A 9,972-nucleotide genomic window follows, 5' to 3' on the forward strand; every position below is an offset into this window, starting at 1 on the left:
AATGTGGACAAAGAAGTTTGTCCCTTGCAAACCAGGGAACCAGGAAGGTCTTAGATCTGGAACCCTAGACATTTGTCTTGCGGACGGAGGCAAGGGCGAACACAACACGTACCTTCGGGAGTTGATGGCAGTGGAATACGGACAGACTGCGAAGCTCCGAGGTGAACGGGGAGCCTGAGTCAAAACCATCTACATGGGAACGTGCCGCGTCAGACGTTTCCGAGGCAATTGGGATTGGGTCTCCAAGCCTGCAGAACCTCCAGAACATTGATGACACTCCATGTGCTGGCAGGCCAGCAGTAATAGACATCGGGCATCAAATGGGTGGTCGCTACATCAGCCTGGCCAATACTCCAAGAGGCCCTGAACACGTAGCTGAAGTGTCGACGAGAGAGGAGAAAGATGCATAGGTAATTGGTCTATACTGCCTCCCTACATCGCACTGGGTGGCTAAGGAGTTGGTCCGACTGCGATGAACTCCAGACCGGACCCACCAACAGCACTTGCTATATGTGGTGAATAGCGCCAACCATCAGGATGAGGCAGAATGGAGGGTGCAGAAGTGCATTCTCCCACTGGTCTGGTCTGCCGGAAGGTCCAAGGAAGCCTGGCCCTCGGCCTCAGGATCTGAGCGCTAACTCACATACTGGTCCAGGTAGCGGGTATGGCTGGCCACAAATCGGGCAAGTGGTCTGTACCAATGATGTAACTGTGTACATGGTGTAAGGACCTACCTGTCCAACAGGCAGTTGCAGCTGTCTGCAAACCGTGACGGTCGTGTGGGTCGTGGACGATGTCCCGAACATTGACGGCGACTAGGTGGAGCCAGCGGGGTCGCGCCAATAGTAATAGTTATGTACTCTTGGTAGCGCTAACAGACACATAGTTATCCAATGTTTCTTTCCTTGGATACGTAAGCAACAGCCATCACATGATCAATCTCGACATGCAAAGGTACTCCAGTTATGCCATGCACTGGGGCTTGCAGACCAAGGCACTCCACCCACAAGCAGTAGATGAATGGAGTTTAACTCCTGCAGAGTCATGTGGTTATGGGTGGCTGCTGTGCATGGGTCCTGAACTGACGGGCTCTCGTAGCGCAGCGATGGCACCTGTGAGGTGACTAGCTGGCCATCCCCGACTGAAAAGTGACAGACCCAGTAATGGAGACTTGTCAATTGAATCACGAGACCATATATCGAGGTTGCACAGCCAAGGCTGTGGAGCTCTATCCTGCAAGCACTATACTGTAATGAATTGATCGACTGTGAAGCTGGACTAGCGGGAACGCCTTCCTCAATTCCGGACACTTCACGTTCAGGCGCCTCAAGTGGCTTGGTGATGGTAGAGATGGTGAGCCTCATACATTCCAGGGACTGCACCAGCTACAAGCCGGACTTGTGCAGGTTTACTTGGAGCTCAAGATGCTCCAGGAGGCGGATCGTTGCTTGCACTATGGTGTGCCGCAACCAGACCGCACACAATAATGAGGCAGGTGGCAATGCACATCACTACCTTCACCGCCCATGTCCGGAAAATGCAGACGATCGATGCAGACACTTGGTGCATGTGCGGAGTGAATAACACATGCCGAACGGTAGACATGTGTACCGCCAGCCACTTCCGGATGGCCGGATGGATGCCGGTCGAGTGACACATGTCCTGCATGGCCAAATAGCACATTGCCTCCATGAGGCTGGCAACATCGTCAGTGGCCGTACCGGGTCTGCAGCTTGCAGGGACCTGTGGTGATATAATCGTCATATTCGGGTGCTCACCGATGGTAGAGATGACGCAGGATGCGGAGCCAATGGCTGCTTGGATGGTCATTTGAACTGGACATAGTTTATATCCGTAGATCTCAGGTATATGTATGGCTTACTCAGCTATTGCACAACATGGTCATGGACCTTGGGAGTGCACAGGACGTCTACGGCAAGACAATGGTGAATGTACATGTAGGTCATCAAGTTCTTCCTCGACGGTGAGAACACAAAGACATCACATATTCACTGATTTCCTTCTGCGCTAGGAAAGCAGTTTTCTATACAATATACATAACTGTATATTTGTTTACAAAGAGGCGTCTTTTCGCCAGGGTAGAGGGCTCAACACGATGCGGAGCACTATGATGATTTCATTGAGTAAGGAACTTAGAGTTGCAACAAACTCTAAGACCTCCTTGTGCGTGTTGTGTATATACCTGTTCTGTATATATTTTATACTTGAAGTACATTTATGCAACTGTACTCGTAAGCATACCAAGTAAGGCACACCGTGAAAGGCCACCGACAGCCTAGCAGGCTGGTAGTGTGGACCATTCATGGCTGCACCATTACGGGATTGGCACGACATGCATCCAGCTGCTTCAGCTCGTCTGCCAAGCCCTTGTTGGTAACGAAAGCCTGGTACATCGTGGGTCGGGCACAAGGCACACGTGCATGCAGTACCGGCGTATCCGCCATATCAGTACTAAACAGTACGAGACTGATCTGGTTGCTAGCTATGGTTGCTAGCTATAATATACCGGTAAGTAGATTCCTTCTGGGTGCGTAGATATTCCAGGATACGTACGATGAAATGCTATCCACAGTAGTAAATTACAGATATGGTTACTTGGACCTGCCGTTGCACGGAAAGGGCCGCGCTGATATGCACATATCATATGGGCAATGAATTGATCCCAGTTATGGATGCGGCAGTAATCGTGCAAGGCCTTGGCTGGCCAGACCAAAAAAGGGGGTGGTCCCTCGCGGTACCCGAGGTGGGCACTAACTTGAGTAGTGGAAGGCAGTATACCACAAGTCATAGCGTACACAAAGGCAAGTGTACATGACATTGCACTCTTGGCACTACGCTCAGCAGATAGCTGGAGCGCCCGTGTCCGTACGTGCTCCAGCCACCGAAGGTCAGACTGAGGTATGGCAACAGCAAAAGTGTTATATGCTTCACCACTTCGAGGTTGCTATCACAAAAGGTGCTTGAGCAATAGGAGTGGCAGTACATTGTTGGCACTGCACAAATGGCAACCATTTGATGTATATTTTTCATTGCTCATAGAGGTGCATCAGCCACCTCTGACATCGTGATTATGCTTCCAGAACCATGTATCTACATACAGGTAAACCTGTCTTAACCGGACGCCCGTGGTGCAGCGGAAATTGGTCTGATATGACATTATTCCGCTTGACACAGGGATGTACGTTCGATCCACAGCCCTTTGGTGCAGGAACATTTCCCGGTCAATACGGGATTCTGCTTGGTATAGGAGCAAGCAAACACAGGTAGAACTGTACTTGCGAAACAACAATATGAGCATGGCAGAACGGCATTAAGTTATGGGCGTGACTCTGGGCATGAAACAAAGCACTCGCCGGTGCTTGCAAAGCCACGAGACCATCGTTCATCACCAATGGACTAATGGTTAGAATGTGGCAAGGCCCCCGACAGGGCCTGCCCACTGGCGTGACGGAAGCCACCATATCTACAATGACCGCACAGTCCACCGACATGGGTGGATGCGAGTTAGGCACAGACATTGGAAAGGCACTCCTGCTTTTCATGAAATTGCCCTCACCACACCAGGAAGGCACGACTCAGGGCAAGAAACAAAGCACTCGCTGGTGCTTGCAAACCCACGAGACCATCGTCCATGGATAGTGGATAGAGTGGTTAGAGTGCGGCAAGGCACGCGACAGGGCCTGCCCACTGTAGAGACCATCGTCCATCGACAGTGGACGGATGGTTAGAGTGTAGCAAGGCACGCGACAGGGCCTGCCCACTGGTTCGACCATCGTCCATCCGCAGTGGATGGATGGTTAGAGTGGCTAGAGTGTGGCAAGGCACGCGACAGGGCCTGCTCACTGTAGACTATCGTCCATGGACAATTGACGTATGGTTAGAGTGCGGCAAGGCACACGACATGGCCCGCCCAGTGGTGTGACCATCGTCCATCGACAGTGGATGGATGGCTAGAGTGTGGCAAGGCACGCGACAGGGCCTGCCCACTGGTGAGACCGTCGTCCATCGACAGTGGACGGATGGTTTGAGTGTGGCAAGACACGCGACAGGGCCTGCCCACTGTCGTGACAGAAGCCGCCGCATATCCGCCATGTCCGCGTCGTCCATCGATTGGGGTTGGATACCAGTGACTTGTAGGTACATAGATTGGCAAGGCACTCGTCAGGGCCTGCCCAATGACGTGACGTAAGCCGTCTGTTGATGTTGCTACGCGCTAAGCGCAGAGCCTTGGCAAGGCACTCGAAAGAGCCTGCCGAACTCGTGAAGGCCGCCCTGACCCAACAGGGAAATCGTGACTCGGGGCATGAAACAAGGCACTCGTCGGTGCTTGCAAACCCACGGAACCATCGCAGCGTCGCCATCAGCATTGGCGGCCGAAAAGGCCGAAATTTCCATATCGGCACAAACTAGTTACTTCAGCACTTACCTACACGGACAGCACGACGATCCGGTAGGAACTCTTACTAGTCCTAGGCCTGGACTTCGAGCTTCAGCTTCGGAGTCATCATTACTTGTCATTAGACAATAGACACTGCCATAGCGGCGGTAGAAGACTGAAGTCTCAAGGATACTGGACAAAGGAAAAAGGTAACCTATCAGCAAAGAAGCGAAAGAAAAGGCCAAAGAAAGCAAGAGGTGCTAGGTGCAATCAAGGCGTGCATTTGCATTTTTATCTTTAAACCGCTGGAAATTTATGGAAAACTAGAGCGATTTGAGGCCAAACACACTGTCACATTCGAAGCCGAAGCTCCGAAGTGTAATCATACTCGGTCAGTACCGCTGTTCATCCAGCCCTTGCCCCTATCGCGGCGCGCGCTGGATTCCGCGGTACTGCCCTCGAGGTCTACTCGTACTCGTGCAGGAACCTGTTACCGGTATGTACAATCATGTAGATCTACTGACTACCATGGACTACTGTCTTTTCTCAATCTGTCTTATAGCATGTTATGTGGACTGGTCACCAGTGAAAGGATTGCCGTTGATCTACCACTACTAGATCTACGGCTGCCGGGCTGGGATCGCGGGTAGGCTAGCACTAGTCCTGGCGCATAGGTCTGCAATAGTAAGTGTCAAAGACGATGGATCTGAAATGATGAGATCAGAGAGCGAACGGCCTCCATGGGATCCAGCGGACATGTGGGAACATTGATCCTGAGTTGAATGATGATAGAGTCTACATTGTCAGCTGGTGGTGTGGAGCAGTGCCAGTGGCACCTTCTCCTTTCACGTCCCCTGCAGCATTTCACCTTGTCAGCCAACACCTTCAGCGAGAATGGTACCGCAGGAGTACAGTTCTGGTCGAATGGCGCGCATCGAGTCAGAATAAAGTTCAGAATACCGGCACTTTAGCTCATCATTCCAGTTTCGACACGTCGATGTTTGCCGTCGTTCGTTTCGGATGTCCTGTCGTCAACGTTCTCGTTAGTCCGTAACGTTCTGTTATCGTCGTCGTGTACCCTGTGCTGCCCAAGACAACGTCTCGTTCCAGTGCCCGCAGGAATAAGCATCGTTTGCAACGTTGGAGCAAGGACAAGGTTGCCGGCTGGTCTTCGCCGACTCTTCGCCATCGAGTCATTCACGTTTACGATTGTACTGAAGGTATCGGGAAAAAATGAAGTCGCGAACAGTCACTACTATGATCATGATGATGGTCGTCCTACTCGTCGTGCCACTTCTAAACGGTAAGCTTGGACCAAAAAGTATAAAATTAATGATAATTTTAATGTTACAGCAAGTAACCGACTGGGAACATTTGTACGACGTCGTGTTCTCTTTGCTATCATGTAGACCTACACAGTCTACAGGTGCACCGGTGGACAAGTAGAGGCGACGGTTCGATACCGGAACGGTTTGATAGCCAAATTTGTATACACCCAAACCGATCATCAGCGTGGATTGTTCACTCGAAATAATATTATGTTTTTGGAAGGAAACTGGCATGTTGAAGTTTGCTATGAGGCCAGAGTCAATCGAACTGAGCCACTCCTTTGTGTTGGCCCATTGCCTCCAAGTTGCCCAATTTTTAGCTTCAAAAAATCAGGGGTGGCTCCAAACCGGAAAGGTTTTGAGTACACGTCGAATTCACTCTGAGTTTTGAAATTAGGTAATTGCTATCGCTCCACAACGGCCAGTACAGAGTAGCAATAAGCCTTATGTGTGCTTCCATTAGTTTTCATTGGTATAAGGTGCTTTATTGGCGAGAGGCGAGCCGCTGTTTACCTGCGACAAGAAGTTGATTTTTCCAAAGGCGTAAAACTCGAGTCGCAGTGCGAAGCGACACGTCAAAAACTCACCTGCTTGGTGTGGCGCTTCTGGTCACCGCAGAGCCATATGTCACTCGGAGTAAAACACATCCTAGTCTCACTGTGACATAATGTGTTCTAATCCAAATACCAAGAGAGAAAATGAATATTGAGTCCGTTCCGGTTTGCAACTTATTTCCCATTTGAAACCGTCTCCTCTACAATCATGTAGTTGTACTATTTTTGTAGTTCCCCTCTCGCCCTGCGTCTGACACAGCCAGGATTAGGAGTCACTCACTCACCACAAAAAGAAAATATGCTGTGTGACCCCTGCCCCGCACGCCTTGCCTTTCTACATTCCCGCAAGCATCCTGTACATACTGTACTGTGGTAACCTGAACATCAGCTATGCGTGTCTACAGTGTGTATATCAGAAAGTCTTAGTTTTATTTTTAGTCAGGGATAGCGAACTATATAGCGCCAACATTTTTTGACAAACCAATACTCAACTTTGATTGGAATGGCAATGAAGTTTGTGTACACTACACAAGCGAATTACCTCTTATCCGGATTTGCATTTACGACTATTTACATGTTCTATCAGGGGGATTTTGTGTCGTTGTCTAATGAGGTTTGTCTGGTAACTGCACACTGACAAAGGTAGACCTGTATTTTCAATATAGTACATGGACTTCAAAAAATTTCATCAAAGCATTACCGTAACTTTGAACTGACAACAGTGATAAACGTATGATGTTTCCCTAAGTGCGTGTATTTTGTCTATGCTGTGCATTATCTGCCTGTTATCCAAACGTGTGACTGGTGTACAACACCATTACGGATTGAAGGGCATATGCCTAGTCCTACCCCACGTAAGTAATTGTGTTTTGCAATTTATTTTATATCGGCCATGTTTGAAGTAGGCAGTGCGCCCTTGGCCACAGCTTCATGCATAACAGGAATCAGATGATGTTACCCCTGGTATTGTCTCAGTGAATGGCTTGTGGAGACTGTGGGAGCTTGGACGACCTACCAAAAGAACAAATTACCTGTGATTTACTTCTTCTGTGTTGATCAGTGTATTCTAAAAATAATGTGCTTTTTTAGAAGCTTGGTGGACAAAATTTAGGATGGTTGAAAATCTGAATATTGAATTGGTGAACGCATACATGTATGTCTGAAGTCGATGTTGAATATCCACTTCTGTCACCCATCATTTCCCCACTCACTGCCTGGTGTTTCTGTTCATTTTCTGTATAGATGTCCCTACTACACCTCCCCCAGACACTTCATCCATGGCGCCCACATCGCAGCCCCAGCTACCAACGACACCCACACCGCAGCCCCAGCTACCAACGACACCCACACCGCAGCCCCAGCTACCAACGACACCAGCCACAATGAATGCAACAGGAACTCCAGCACGAACACAAACCACAGGACCAGCGGAAGTGGTGTGCACTTCAGGCACAACCAGCACGAGTGAGTTTGTTCAGTGAAACAATACAGTCTTTGGATTTGGGGATTACATGTCACACTCACTGTGTTGTTTACAGACTTTCTTACAAATGTATACGCGCCACATGACTCTCCTTGCACGGATGTGTGAAGTGCGAATTGTGTTAGGGTAGTTTAGATACGGGCTGAACTTCCTAGTGTTATTCCTTTTATTTTTAAATTGATTTCAGGTATTTTTTCCTGATTTTTCACTGTGCAGAAGAGGATTCAACTTCAACGGCTACTTTGGTAGTCTCTGCTGTCCTTCTAGTCGGCTGGCCCTCCATTGTCTACTTGTCGGGAATTTTACATTGATTCGGTATATATGCTGCTTTTGTAGGTATGTGCGCATGAATTACGTAGTGAGAGGCGTGCTGGACTTGATTTTGTTGGTCAAGGCATATCCGAACCAACCTTCATCCATCTAGCATTTCAGTGCAAAGTGGGGTCGGTGCCCGTTTTCTACACACACATACACGCACACACAGTCATACATCCACACACACACACACACACGCACGCGCACACACACGCACACACATGCACACACTATTACGTGTGTATACAGTCCCGGTGTTCATGGTATGCTCTGTGCTCTTTATAAAGGGAACCTAATTGCAATTGTTATCCAACTACGCTCATAGCGATATTAATTCTTATTTGCAAGAAATAATTGCGAATAGAGTAGCAACTCGGGACGTTTTCCAATTTTGGTGCATGGCTCTTCAGTGCACCATGATGTGCTAGAAGCAGACTCTCGGGCTGCTGAAACTCATTTCATTTAATCTGTGATTCTTGTGTTTTCCTCTATCTGGTGTTCGCCAGGGGAGGCGGAGTCCGCAGATCTTCAATTTAATTGTCTGATGAGGAAGTGCTTTGGTGGCTGTCAAACATGCTTGTTATCGCATTTCATCTTGACCAGCTGGTGAGTGCTGTTTGCAAACACTTCGGCACCGGACACAAGCACACTCGTATACGCTACTTGCAGGGGACTGCTATATTCTATTTCACCGTCCAATGGCAAAAGCCAATACAAAGGAGGGGGCGTTATGCCAAAAAGATTTTTTCTTAGTATGAGCAGAAGCCTCCCACCCACCCGTATTCGAGACACCCACATTCGATGGAGATTTCAGGAATGACGTTGCTGTACTTCTCACTTTTGTTCGTGTGTTTCTTTTTTCATTCTTTTTCATTCGGCTATGCTGTCCTGAATAAGCTCTCAGCGGCAGCGAGGGGTAGGGAAACGTTGGTAGGGAAACGTTGGGGCTATCAGTAGGTGACGTGTTTGGAGATGTCGTTGTTGCTGTTTGTATGCTTGTGGTTCTCTTGCGGGAAAGCTGGTGTGCCTGTTAAACGTAAGGCGCTTCTGTGCGCATTTGGCTCTTTGTGCCACTTATTTATAGATCGTGGTGAAATATCGCTTTATGCGGAACTCAATTTTCAAATGCATTTTTCTCAGTACTGCTTGAAACGACATAAGCCCCCTTTTCGGATCTAGAGGCTCGAATGATAAAATCCATTACCAGTCACTAGCTATGCTACTCTATTAGTCCTATGATGTGCTAAACGGCTTGAATACAAAGGCAAGTATTTCTCTTCAGGCTTTTCCCGTTGCAGCTCCCTCAAACTATCTTTTCTTTCCCATTGGGCACAATAATGCTGTGTGTTTGAATCCACTGTGTATTTTACTGTTGATCTACAGGTTGCCATGCCAATGCCCTGTAAGGTTGTGTTTCAAGCCGGAGACTATTGAACACTCACCATCTTAACTGCAGCTACCAGCTGCCCTGCATACAGTGAAGCTACTTGGATGACCACATCTTCATGCAATGCTGCTGCTGTTGCTGGGAAAGTAACCGCGGGTAGATTCCGACATATTGTTCATTCAACCTATCCAGTACATTACAAACTCACTCCAGTTGCACATACTCTTTTTCAACAGTACATGTACTCTGTAGCAATTCTGTCACCGCCTCGCATCTTTGTTCCATGCAATCAGTTTATGCACTCATTGTAGTCAATGTAGTCAATGTACGCTAACTTGATGAACTGCCTGATTTCGAAGCATTGTGCCTTTGATTGTCGTTTTTGTTCGTTTTGTCCTGGTTATCTATTCAGCTCAGTTCTCAATTCTGCATAAACTGTTTCTATACAGTCATCCTGTACTGTGATATATATTTTCATAGTTGTACATGGAGCTGGCAGCTAGCAC

At 48.3% G+C, this 9,972-nt stretch overlaps 1 protein-coding gene across 3 annotated transcripts in view; it reads left to right on the plus strand.

Annotated features, from left to right (window-relative positions):
- The first annotated feature begins 5,358 nt into the window (after window positions 1–5,358).
- Window positions 5,359–9,972, plus strand: part of LOC135805949 (uncharacterized) — a 4,822-nt gene continuing 208 nt past the window's right edge. The window contains exons 1-7 of one of the 3 annotated variants that reach the window (XM_065320075.1): window positions 5,359–5,702; window positions 7,112–7,135; window positions 7,524–7,571; window positions 7,602–7,745; window positions 7,981–8,100; window positions 8,586–8,685; window positions 9,463–9,972. The exon at window positions 9,463–9,972 is cut by the window's right edge and continues 208 nt beyond it. In XM_065320075.1, coding sequence (XP_065176147.1) covers window positions 5,633–5,702; window positions 7,112–7,135; window positions 7,524–7,571; window positions 7,602–7,745; window positions 7,981–8,075 — 381 coding nt within the window. In that variant the 5' untranslated portion in view covers window positions 5,359–5,632 and the 3' untranslated portion in view covers window positions 8,076–8,100; window positions 8,586–8,685; window positions 9,463–9,972. Of the gene's footprint in view, window positions 5,703–7,111; window positions 7,136–7,523; window positions 7,746–7,980; window positions 8,101–8,585; window positions 8,686–9,462 lie in introns of all 3 variants that reach the window. The other 2 variants (XM_065320074.1, XM_065320073.1) reach the window with 2 other exon arrangements.

Source organism: Sycon ciliatum, chromosome 1 (genome assembly GCF_964019385.1).
Source record: "Sycon ciliatum chromosome 1, ocSycCili1.1, whole genome shotgun sequence".
In the NCBI taxonomy this organism is placed as follows: Eukaryota; Metazoa; Porifera; class Calcarea; order Leucosolenida; family Sycettidae; genus Sycon; species Sycon ciliatum.